Source organism: Ascidiella aspersa, chromosome 1, assembly GCF_963924565.1.
Source record: "Ascidiella aspersa chromosome 1, kaAscAspe10.2, whole genome shotgun sequence".
Taxonomy (NCBI): domain Eukaryota; kingdom Metazoa; phylum Chordata; class Ascidiacea; order Phlebobranchia; family Ascidiidae; genus Ascidiella; species Ascidiella aspersa.
In genome coordinates, this window is record NC_139447.1 from 23,542,212 (window position 1) to 23,553,899 (window position 11,688).

General features: G+C 35.1%; 2 protein-coding genes across 2 annotated transcripts; one reads left to right on the forward strand and one right to left on the reverse strand.

Annotated features, from left to right (window-relative positions):
- The first annotated feature begins 1,190 nt into the window (after positions 1-1,190).
- LOC146168364 (5'-AMP-activated protein kinase subunit beta-1-like) lies at positions 1,191-3,988 on the forward strand. Its single transcript, XM_083388926.1, has 6 exons — positions 1,191-1,338; positions 1,403-1,480; positions 1,545-1,694; positions 1,834-1,948; positions 2,700-2,833; positions 2,982-3,988. The coding sequence occupies exons 1-6, from the start codon at positions 1,213-1,215 to the stop codon at positions 3,126-3,128; spliced, it is 750 nt and encodes a 249-aa protein (XP_083245052.1). The 5' UTR covers positions 1,191-1,212; the 3' UTR covers positions 3,129-3,988.
- LOC146168365 (E3 ubiquitin ligase TRAF3IP2-like) lies at positions 3,304-4,727 on the reverse strand. The gene is made up of 3 exons (XM_083388937.1): positions 4,403-4,727; positions 3,941-4,138; positions 3,304-3,836 (listed from the first exon to the last, which is right to left on the reverse strand). Exons 1-3 carry the CDS (start codon positions 4,613-4,615, stop codon positions 3,720-3,722), a joined length of 528 nt encoding a protein of 175 aa, XP_083245063.1. The 5' UTR covers positions 4,616-4,727; the 3' UTR covers positions 3,304-3,719.
- Between the last annotated feature and the right edge of the window lie 6,961 nt (positions 4,728-11,688).

Below are 11,688 nucleotides of genomic sequence, written 5' to 3' on the forward strand. Positions count from 1 at the left end.
ATGTTCTAAGACTCTAAGTCAAGGCATACCTGGCGAGCGAAGCGAGCGCGATTTTTTGGGGGTATAGCGGCATTTCTTTTAAATTTTCTGCAAGTTTTTTTTACATTGCCGAAAATAAAAAATATGTCAAAATATATATATACTCAATGTTTCGAATACGTTTTCCGTTTCTCCTTGACGCACTTGGCAGGTTTCCACGGCGCAACGGTAAAAAAGCGCTGATCTAGGTGAAAACACAGCAGCAAAACGTAATCAAACCGGACGTAGAATGTTGATTTGCGCACAGCGCGAACATTTTTTGCACTTACTTTGTTAAAATAGTCAAAAAGTATATGAAATGGACACGTTTCTACTTTCTAATTTGTCAAAGAGGCGGCGGGCCGGATGAATTACATCGGCCGACCCCTGCATTAGAGCGTGACAGACGACCAAACAAGTCCGCCATTTTCCTCAACTTTTCACTCATTGGTTTCAATCTATGAAAGTAACGCAAATTAATTAAAAGGTACGGATTACAAATTCGCTTACCACAACATAAATGATTTGGGTTAAGGTGTGGGTTGGCGTTTTGGTTCGGATGGGTCAATTATTATTATATTTATTAGTAATAATAATGCTTGACCCACCCACACCCTAACCTAAATAATGTGGTTTGCTGTATGCGGTATTTGTCGACCGTTTTTTTGCGTTACTTTATACCACCAAGTATAAAGAGCCCTGTTGTTTTTGCAAATAACTTTGTTTTCGTCTGGTCTAAAATCCTACCACATTTCCATTGGGAGTTTATATTGACATTATTTGGGCTAGGGTCCGAGTTTGGGTTTGTTAAGTATTAATATTATATTTATGCTCCGACATTTATTTCTTCCGTGCAATTTCAACTTAGACTACTTGTTTTGTTACTGTAAAGAAATGGTAAGATTATAGACCAGCGTTCGTTTACCGTACTGCTAATATGTATTAACCTGTCTGCATTTTACTTGCATGTGTGCAAGTGCAATCAATAGTTTATGCAGACCTGAAGGTCAAAATACTACCACAATTTCACTTTTTTTCTAAATATCGGTGTGGTAACATAATTTTTTCTCACACATGATCTTTACTGCACAAACTTCAAAGTTTGTGAATAAGCCAACATTTATGTTGAGTCCTTTTTAATAAACATACAATACATATTTTTTAACAGCAAACTTATGCTTTAATGTTATAAAAATGGGAAATAGCGGTACGAAACGGCCTCTAGATGATCAAAGTGGTGGGGATGGACAGCAACATCTAGATGGTTCTCCTATGGATGATTCTGGTTTTATTTTTCCTGACCACCATGATTATTTGGCCGTAAGCAACATTTCCACACTTTTCTTAATTTTATAAAATGAAGTTCATCGCTTTACTTATTTAGGATGAAATTGGTCAACATCACTTACCTGGAGGAAAAAAAGTTCCAGCTGTAATAAGGTGGAAGGGTGGTGGCAAAGAAGTAAGACGCACACTTTATGAAGTATATAATAGTCTTTGAATTACTAATTTATATACCTTTTAAGGTTTACATTTCTGGCTCCTATGACAAATGGCAGAACAAACTCCGCCTAAACAAAAGTCATGATGATTTTGTTGCTGTTGTGGACTTACCTGCAGGTGTACACGAGTACAAATTTTTTGTGGATGGTGAATGGAAGGTGGATCCGCAAGAGGTATTGGTTAGCTAATTGTGCAGCATTATGAAGTGTAAACTGTAATTAAAGTTCCTTTTGGGAATATAATTTTGCCTGGTACAATTTTTATAAATAAAACATTTGTGAAGATATTGGCTTGGTTTAACTTGCATTTCAGCCAACAAAGCAAAATGATGGTGGGACAGTAAATAACTTTCTAGAAGTAAAGCCATCCGACTTTGAGGTTTTTGAAGCACTTGCGTATGATTCTACTGGAAATAATGTAGTTAAAGGTATACTATATACTAGAAAACATATCTGACAGTAGCCAACAACGAGTTTAACATTACATAAACTTAGTTTGATAATCTTTCCGGTGTTTAGTTTACAGCTTGTTTTGGTTAAGGCTTCAATACTGTGTATGAATTTCTTTATAGGGATAAAAGAAAATCTAATTTTTTGTTTTAAATTAGTTGGTCTTAAACTTGTAAGCACTGTCGCCCCTTACAGCAAAGTATATATGAGCATCATAATAATGTTTTTAAAGAAGATTTTGACTATTAGCTAAAACAGTTATTTTGAAAAAAATTATCAATTTGTAGAGAATCTTAGTCAATGCAGCCAATGTAATTTTTATACTACTGTTATATTCTCTTTTATATTTAAAACGCAGAAATTTATTCCAGAGCGAAAAATGCATTTGTATAGGTTAAATTTATTAGAATGCTATGTTGCCCCTGAGGCGGAATTTTTTCAAAAATAATTAAAAAAAATTTTTTGCATTTAGGTAATTAAACTGGCGATTTGGTGGGCTGTTTTTAAACAGTTCATTTTAAGTAAAATTAAAGCAATAATTCAGGCCTAAACAAATCACATAGCCTTCATTAAATCTTTTTCTTGGGAATCGCTTAATGGTTACGCAATTCGCAGATAATAATGATTCATGTGCTATCGCCCCGTTGTTTCTCTTTTAGCCCCCAAGGTGGCGATGATGCCACTTTAAGAACCACTGTTAAAGTTGAATAAACTTCATTCTTTTTTAAGATTATTTATCTTCATCTGGAGATTATAGTCAAGACGTTCCTAGAAGTCTGTTAGATGACTCTAACATCCACCCACCTTCTTTACCTCCACATTTGCTCAACAAAGTCCTTCTAAATCAGGATGTAGACTTATCAGTAGGTTTTTAGCTATTTAAACTGTATTTAGTGGTACAAATTGTGTTTTTAAAAAGTCTTATTTTGCCTTTGTTTTCGTTTAGTGAGAAAAATGTTTAGTTATGTCAGCTACTGTAAGTGCAACTAACCATGCTTTACCTTTCTGCAGTACGAGCCATCACTTCTGCCCGAACCTCAGCATGTTATGCTAAATCATATGTATGCACTTTCAATAAAAGATGGAGTTATGGCCTTAAGTGCAACCCACCGATACAAGAAGAAATTTGTCACAACACTTCTCTACAAGCCAATTTAGTTTAATATATTTTAAATTTAAACAAAAACATTTCTCTGTCGATCTGCCGTATCATTTGGTTTATGGACGGCATGATGCAATCTTGATCGAACCATCTTTAAAACCAACACAACTGCACTTTTCTACAAAATAAAGGTATTGCAGATCGATAAATATGATGATTTTATCACTAAAAACAATATTGTTACCGTTCCAGTTATTATAAATACATTGCTTGTTTGTTTGTTTATTTGCGTACAATACAAGTTACAAGTGCAAAAAATATAGATAGCATTCATACTGTTTTGTTTTTGGTTTAAGTCTTTGAATTCCTTAAATGTATCTGGCAACTAGACACAATATAAGGTGCTCCTGGAAACATTTAGATGTGTGATATGCCAACAACAATTGCATATTATATACACTTAAAATAATCAGAAAGAATGCTCGGTGTATTATCATATATTAATGATCAAGCATTTAAAACAGTTGAATTTACCATTTTTTTAAATCACAATATTGTTAAAAACGTTTTTTTGAAACTGATTTAAAATACCAAAGGGTAGAATCTTTGGCACAGAAAAGTTGTTTTCAAAAATACAGGATGGAAGATTAGTTTTCAAAGGAACTAGGCCACTCATTAGCCTTTTTCTTTATCCGATTTGCAATTCTGTTTGTTTCAGAAAAGTCATAAATTATTGTATCATGAAGCCAATTTGGGATGTAATCCTAGGGAAAAAATGTTTTGAGTATCTTTTATGTGTCTACTATTAACACAAATATCATATTAGTTCATACGGTTGTAAGTAGAATATTACTTCTTCCATACTCACATTTCGGCAGTTGGGAAACACCACTGGAATAACACGGTAGTTAAGAGAGCCATTTTGTATGTATCTTGAGAGTATGCGTCTATAAATATAAGTTGCATGTAAACGACTTGTTGCATCGTGAATTGTTTCATCATTGTCATCCTCAAGAGATATTGTAGTTTTGTAATTTTCGCTAATACACACAATAATATGTTGGCACTGAAAAAAACAGGAAGTTAAATAGTTAAGCATTTTTTTACACAACTGTCAAACTTTAATTTGGCGCACCTGGTCTACCTGGTTAGAGCTACATTACTCCAAAGTGCCGGGCAAGACATATTTCAAGCAAAATTGACTACTAGTATGATAATACTACATGCCAGGAAGGAAAGAACGGTTATAACAAAATATTTAATAAACTAATTGTGCACAACTAACAAAAGTTCATTACAAAAATGTTCGTTTCCTTGATTCACCTATTACCTCCGTTATCTTAGTTTCAATCCAATCACTGACAGACATTCCACGTATTCGATCATCAGTTCCATCGAGATATACTTTTATGCCCTTCGAACGAAGATTCTCCACCAGTTGCCTTATATATCTATAATGGTATCGGTTGTTTTCCTTGGTATATGTTACAAATACAGCATCGGTATTTTGTTGCTGACACACAGCGTCCACAGTTTCCCCCATAAGTTGTCAAAAAATAATTGTAGAGAACAAAAACAATGTTTTTCCGAAAAAACTCGTACGAAATTTTTAAAACATGTTTTCAGGAACTATTTTCGAAAACTGAGAACACCTAGTGTCTGCAAAACGAAACAAATTAGTGATCAACCACACAATGTTTGCAACTGGTAGCGGAAAACGAGAGGGCCATTTTAAACCATTTCGCTCTCATTGCCACAGTTTCACCTTGTCGCATTCCTCTAATAAGCAGTGGTCACCCAATTTGTGTGCTAGAGCAGACATTGTTGTTCTGTAATAATTTTTAATTCAAAATAAATGTGCGATGTAACGATGTGTTGCAATAACTTCACGTGGATTTTTAAACACAAAAGACGTAGCACTGACTGATGCAGACGATAAAATATATAGTGTATGTTTTAAAGAAGAGACGTTGACCATCCAGTCTGACGGATCGGGTGAGGACAAACTCTCACTTTTGCCTTTTTTTCTTTTGCCTTTAAGCAATACATTGTACTTTCGACAACCGTCACGGTCTGATTCACAATAAGAAAAACATCATCTTTTCCATTTAAGTCTGTTATAAAAATGTACGCTTTTGGCGTAATTTGTTGTTTAATGACCCCTAGTCCTAATTTAAACCGTTTTCCGTTTACAAAATTGACTTGGTAGGACAGGCAAGGTTATCACAAGTTGCGTGACACTTTCTTAGGACCCTACTGAACTTTTTTTAAATTTAACTCCATGAGCGACCCCCAGTTTGGAAAGCCCTGGTCTAGTTATACAAAACTTCCGAGTAATTTTACCAATTTTTTGTTTGTGACTTACTGGCGTATTTTAAGTATTTCTTTATTTAAAATCTTTTAGTATGTTACACCATTTTTCTATTATACAGGTTGGAAAACTGATTGGGAACCTCCACTTAAAAAGTTGTGGTCACAGAATGAGCAGATTATTTAAAGAGTAAAACACAATAAATTCCTTCAAATTTTCCACCCTTTTACCATTTGTTGTGCTGCACGAAGCCTATTAATTAATGTGAAACTTTATTCTCTTGTGGATAACATATGACACTGCTTTACACAAATTCCTACTGGCAATTGTTTGGGCTTTTCATTGATTTTGATTTCTTAAGTCTGGGTGGTCCAAGGTTGCACAATATTTCTTACATATTCTTTACGGGCCACAAAGCAGGCTACATGCGTGCCAGGAGCGGATAAACGATTTTCGTTAGGGTGGAGCACGAAGGGGTTTACAGATGACGGCACAAAGCATTGTCAAAAAGTAACTGTCGAAAGATATATAAACTGCACAAACTTTCTGCTATCACCAGATTGTGCACAAATAAAATCGAGCGATAATAATCAGACTGGCAGAATGGTGCGCTCCAAACACGCAAAATTGCATATTTGACAAGACTTAATTTCGAAAAAGACTGCATTTATAAGTGAACACAAATATAACTTAGCAAAACAGCCATTTTAGAAAGTTCCATATAGGACGCACTGCGACTTTCAAACCTGTCTGACAAATACAAAAAATTAGGCTTTTTTTGCCAAGTCATAGTAAACTGGTTTATTTAATGGTGTACCGGTAATCGGAAAACTGTAACCCTAACCAAACCATTGCAGTATGCTCGCTGATTGTTGGTCACTTTTTCACTTATATTTCTTTAAAGTAAACCCTGTACGCATTACAATAATTCAACAGTGCTTCGCGGGCCACAAACAATGATGTCGGGCCTGGGTTTTGGACCACCCTGTCTTAAGTAATAAATTTTTGTTAAAAGTGTCATTATTTTCCTACTTCTTGGTATACCTTATAAGCAAACTCAGGCAAGCACAACAAAATAATGTTTATTTAAAATTTATTTGGTTAAACATGGTAGGAATCAAACAATTTAAAGAATGAATAAAGTTTATTTGACACCAGATTCCAGAGGCCACTTCAGTATTCTATTCTTTTGTGTAGTACCTGGTCAACAGCGTCTGTAAGAACACAATTTATCGACCAATATATTACAAATGTTTTTTTATACTTTTATTAAATTATCTCGCACTGATTTATTATATTTAGTGTAATAATTTCTCCACGCTCCCCTATTGTTATAATATTACATGTGACGCATGGTTACGCATCGTGATACCATATCATTTCGTTTCGTCATTTTTGTAGGCTGTTTCAGTTGAATTCGTTAAAAGTTATTTTGCTTGTTGTTGACTGGTAAATGTATACCTAAAGATGTTTAAGTAAAAGTAAACCATAAAGATAAGTTTATTTAAGTATCTGTATTTGTATACTGCAGATGTACAATATGTAAATTGTGGATGTAAATGCAGTGAACTGTTATGACATGCGCAGTAAACTAATATGACCGCCAACTGAAAATTGTAAAGGTGGAATATAGCATGTGGTGGAATATTTTCCAACCATGTATTATGAGTGAATGAATTATACGACACCCCTATAAGTGTATAGCTTAATATCCATTGTTAGACAGGCTGTTTAGTCAGGGCCGGACTCGGGACTCGATGAAATGTCACATTTAACCGGGGTCGGACTCGGGTTAAGCCCTGTTTGAAATAGATATTTTATCATTTTCAATGTAAGTTTGCGAAAAGTATTTTTTACCTTGAATGCTTCTCATCTTTTCTCCCTAATAGCTGATAACAAAAGTTTGGAGCTTAACTGCTGGAGGATGTAGTTGAATGAATATCAAAGCCCATGTATAGAAGTAGGTGACATCTTGTAAACAGCCTAAATATATATATCTTTATTCAGTTTAAACTTGATTGGATAACTGGTTGTAAAAGAATAAAGGTTATTATTACATTTAATTTCAACAGATTACAAAGCTGCATAATCTGGTGCTTTCCTTTTTAAAATGAACAATATTACACACTAAGTTTGTGTTCACCGAACCCTATCCACTAAACTGGTACCAAAATGTGTAATGGTAATATTCCTTAACACCAAAACTAAAGAATAATTGAATATATTACAAGATCAGTACTCTAATTATCTTTAAGTGTTTTACTGTAATGCTAAAATAAACGAAACTGGGGCAATAAAATAACTTTAAACGATATTGTAATATTTTGTTTATTGTACTATATAAGCGAACACAAAAAGTTGTACCAAAAGGCTTACTAGTTATAATAAAAAAATGTAAATTCCTGTCCGGCACCCCGGTTTGGAACCACTGGTCTACTCTACAGCAACGCGTTGTATGCTTCCGCAGTCATTAACTGGACGTCGTTGGCGCGCCAACGTGAAAAAAGTTTGACACCTAATTCAAACATAACTTTTAAACTTTCAGAAATGTCGAACCTTAATAGCCTATATATAAGCCGGTTGCTCAAAAATTTTTGCTCACCAACATGCAAGTCAAGCCCAGTTGTTTTTGTTTTACTATTATGCACTAGAGCGGAACGCTGTCGAAAGTAGAACAATGGGCTTCGTCACAGTTTGTCCTCATGGTTATAATCTCTTTGTTCTAACTCAGGGGTTCCCAACCTGTGGTACGCGTACCACTAGTGGTACGCGACGGTTTTCCAGGTGGTACGCGAGTACCTTTCGTTTTTTTCACAAAAACCTGGATTCACAACTTTATATTTTGTTGATCTGTTTTTTTACAAAAAAAAATCCCTAAGGCCTATTCATTGTTACGTAATGATTCCTGTTATTTCGTACCATTACAATCTTCAAAAGACAGGCCATAGCAATCGACAAGGAGCAAATTTGCTTTATAAAGCGACAGCGTACAACGCTGTTGAACAGTGGATGTTAATTATGTCAAACGATTGCTCTTAATAGATATAATCTACTGATTTATAGCTTAATAGGCAGAAATATGATTCGATCAAAATAGTTGTTCTACAACAGTGGTTCTTAACCGGGGGCGCCAAGCAAAACTTAAGGGGGCGCAAGCTCTATTCCAATATTTAAATTTTTATAATGTTTTATCAGTTCCATGTTGCTTTAGTTACTCAATCTGCTTGTATGCTGTCTTATACATAACATCAAAATTACCCATGTTTAGAAAGGTAACTGGAGAAACACGATCATAATTTAGCGATTTGCGAACTTTGGGGCTGTGTTTATTCAGAACAGTACGATATGGTTGCAGAAGATCTAAGTTGTGCAGCATGCCACCCTCTCCACAAACTGTGTTTTGCCAATTTTAACAACAAAACTACAAAAAATTTTGCACCTTGTGCAAACTACGAACAACTTTTTGCGCATCACTAATTGGGGGGAACTCGGACTTTATTGCGCCAATTTGTAATGTTATTTGCAGTATATAGCCTTTGCATTGTGTGCCATCACCCCTTTTAAAACACGATTAACGCAATATGTTTCAATTTTTACAACATGTTTCTCAAAATTACCTCGATGAAAACCAATATATCGAGCACGAGCAGCTTTTGTGTGTCTCGAAAATTAAGGTTTAGCCAATACAAACCAAATAAACGCAATTTCTTTCGCGCTTCACACTACAAATTTCCTTTATTATTGTTGTTTAATATCTAAGGGGGCACAAGGCACAGAACAATTACCAAAGAGGGGGGGGGGGCGCGGTAGAAAAAAGGTGAAGAACCACTGTTATACAAGAAGTGGTACGCGTGGCATTAGAAAACGTCTAAGTGCTACGAGATTGGAAAAAGGTTGGGAACCCCTGTTCTAACTTATCAAGCTGATAGATATTTTAATGTGTATTTTACCAGAGTGCGACATTCATTCACTTTCAACAAAACTACATACTACCTTTTCATTAAATATAGATCAGCGCAGCACAGCCTGATTTGAAGGTAGCCTATAAAAATAGCCTACAGTATGAATAATAGGTGATGGACGAAAAATATGTCTTGCATAGGCTCTATCTTCTATGTAAACACTGTTTTGAGGACGAGAAGTCCGTCTATCGAAACCCGTATTCATTGATGCGTTTTGAAACAAGACGTCGCATTTTTAAACAAGAAATGTGTACGTTTACTTAATTACATGGGTCTTGCAAGGAATATGAGCTGTTATACTTGCAGTTTAATTCCGTTATCAGACTACTGTGACATAATTTAGCCTTTCCACATGGCCGCTTCAAATGTGGACTGGCCACCTTTGCCTCCGAAAAAGCCACCTTTCAGCTAAAAAGGTGGCTTTTTGGTACTGCGTGTTGTAAGGTTTTCGGTTTGCACAGTTCACCTTCTACCTAATTTCGGTTTATGTGTTGTTAAGTGACGCTTTTTACGCAGTCATATGTTCCATAGCGAAGGCAAGGTACATTTTAGTGACAAAAGGTGTATTGTAATTGAAATTTATAGTATAGATAACAATTTTAGGATACTGTGGGCTAGGTTCACCTTATTTTGTACTTTGCAACACACGTTGCAGTGATTTAAACCATCAGCATTTTTTGGGCGACAAAGTGATTTGCAGCCGCCACAACGTGTTTGGAGTAGGGTTCCTCTCCGGGAATGTTTCGACGGGAAATTCCCGGGATTTCCCGCGAATTAACAATCCCGAATCCCGGGAAATTTTTTTTATAATCCCGGGTATTCGGCAACCTAGCAAACTTTAATAATATTGCCGTTTTGACTAATATAAATAAAAAATAGTACCAACCATGTTAACGTCGTTGCCTGAGTTGTTTTATTTGCGCTTACCAGCGGAAAAAAATAATTAAATTTATTCTAACAAAAAAAATACGTCATGCATGCGCATGCATGCACAAATAACGGTCCTGACTCGTATTAGAGAAGGTCTGGCGCTACTTCACTTATGAACGTACAAATTAATAAAAAAAACGGTCTTTAAATACCGCTTACCACAACGCAAATTATTTGGGTTAGAATGCGGGTTAGCGTTTGGGTAAGGGTGGGTCAAGGGTTATTATTAATAATAAACATAATAATACTTGACACACCCTCACCCAAACGCTAACCTGTGGTATGCGGTATTTCTTTCTTTTGTTTTTTTTTTTTTTGCATAACTTTCCACTTATATAAGTGAAAGAACGCCCATAAATGAGCTTAATTAGATGTTTGGAGCTAAAATAAAAAAATACAAACCTCAAAATGACGTAATTTTATGTATAATTTTTTCGTCGGGATCCCGGGATTCCCGGGAAGTTTCATTTTTTAATCCCGTTTCCCGGGAGTGAAAAAATCCGGGAAAAACAGGAACCCTAGTTTGGAGAGGTCAGCAGAACCTTGTTATGGGAAAAATAATTTTGCTGAAGAACCCGCAGTCGCTTTAGAGTTAAATTGCAGTATGTTTACCTGTTTTTTTGGAGGGGTATTGTATATAGAGACGCACGAACAGTGTTGTAATGACTTAAGTCATTGACTTGACTTAAGTCACTGTTTTCAAATGACTTGACTTGACTTAAGTCCTTTGACCAAAATGACTTGACTTGACTTAAGTCTTTTCGACACATGACTTGACTTGGACTTAAGTCATTTTGTCAAATAACTTGGGATTTAATGAAGTTTTTTCATTAAAATTTATCCCAAGTTTCACACATTAAACACTTTTATTGTTGTATATTGCGTTTGTGTTACTTTTTAGTCAAATTGTTGCTTATAATCGGACGAGTTTATCATTTTGATTAGGTTAACAGTTTACTTTTATGTCAATGACATGACTTGAAATTGACTTGCTCTCAAAATGACTTGTTTACAACACTGCGCACGAATCTTAGCTATAACACAATTTAAAAAATGGGCTACGACTACGATTCTCGAAACATAATCAAGATTCCTTTTACCTAGTTAAAATAGGATGAAAATAAAGTTTGGTAAAATTCGCCCCTGACTAGAACGCACTAGAAGTCAACTTAGATTTGCAAAGCTTGATTTTTCTTGCATTGCAGTAATTAGTATAGTATAGGCAAACAATGTAGTTTTTGGGAGGAATTTAAATTTGCATTACGCTTGTTTATGCTTAGCTGTGATTTTTTATATTCTAAAAAAACGTTTTAGAGTTTTTACGTCTTCATGAAGAAGAGGGCATATTTATTTTGAGATAAGCTGTAGTCTTAAAACGCATTACGTTCTTCCATAACCGTAGTTTTGCCAAAA

What these genes read in the sequence shown, in the direction of transcription:
- LOC146168365 (XM_083388937.1), bottom strand. Translation starts at nt 4,615, where the DNA reads ATGGGGGAAACTGTGGACGCTGTGTGTCAGCAACAAAATACCGATGCT. An exon ending in TTGAAACTAAGATAACGGAG is followed by an intron (nt 4,139 to 4,402) that starts GTAATAGGTGAA and finishes TGTTTTTTTCAG; the next exon opens with TGCCAACATATTATTGTGTG. An exon ending in TGTTTCCCAACTGCCGAAAT is followed by an intron (nt 3,837 to 3,940) that starts GTGAGTATGGAA and finishes TTTTTTCCCTAG; the next exon opens with GATTACATCCCAAATTGGCT.
- LOC146168364 (XM_083388926.1), top strand. Translation starts at nt 1,213, where the DNA reads ATGGGAAATAGCGGTACGAAACGGCCTCTAGATGATCAAAGTGGTGGG. An exon ending in TGGAAATAATGTAGTTAAAG is followed by an intron (nt 1,949 to 2,699) that starts GTATACTATATA and finishes TTCTTTTTTAAG; the next exon opens with ATTATTTATCTTCATCTGGA. An exon ending in ATCAGGATGTAGACTTATCA is followed by an intron (nt 2,834 to 2,981) that starts GTAGGTTTTTAG and finishes ACCTTTCTGCAG; the next exon opens with TACGAGCCATCACTTCTGCC.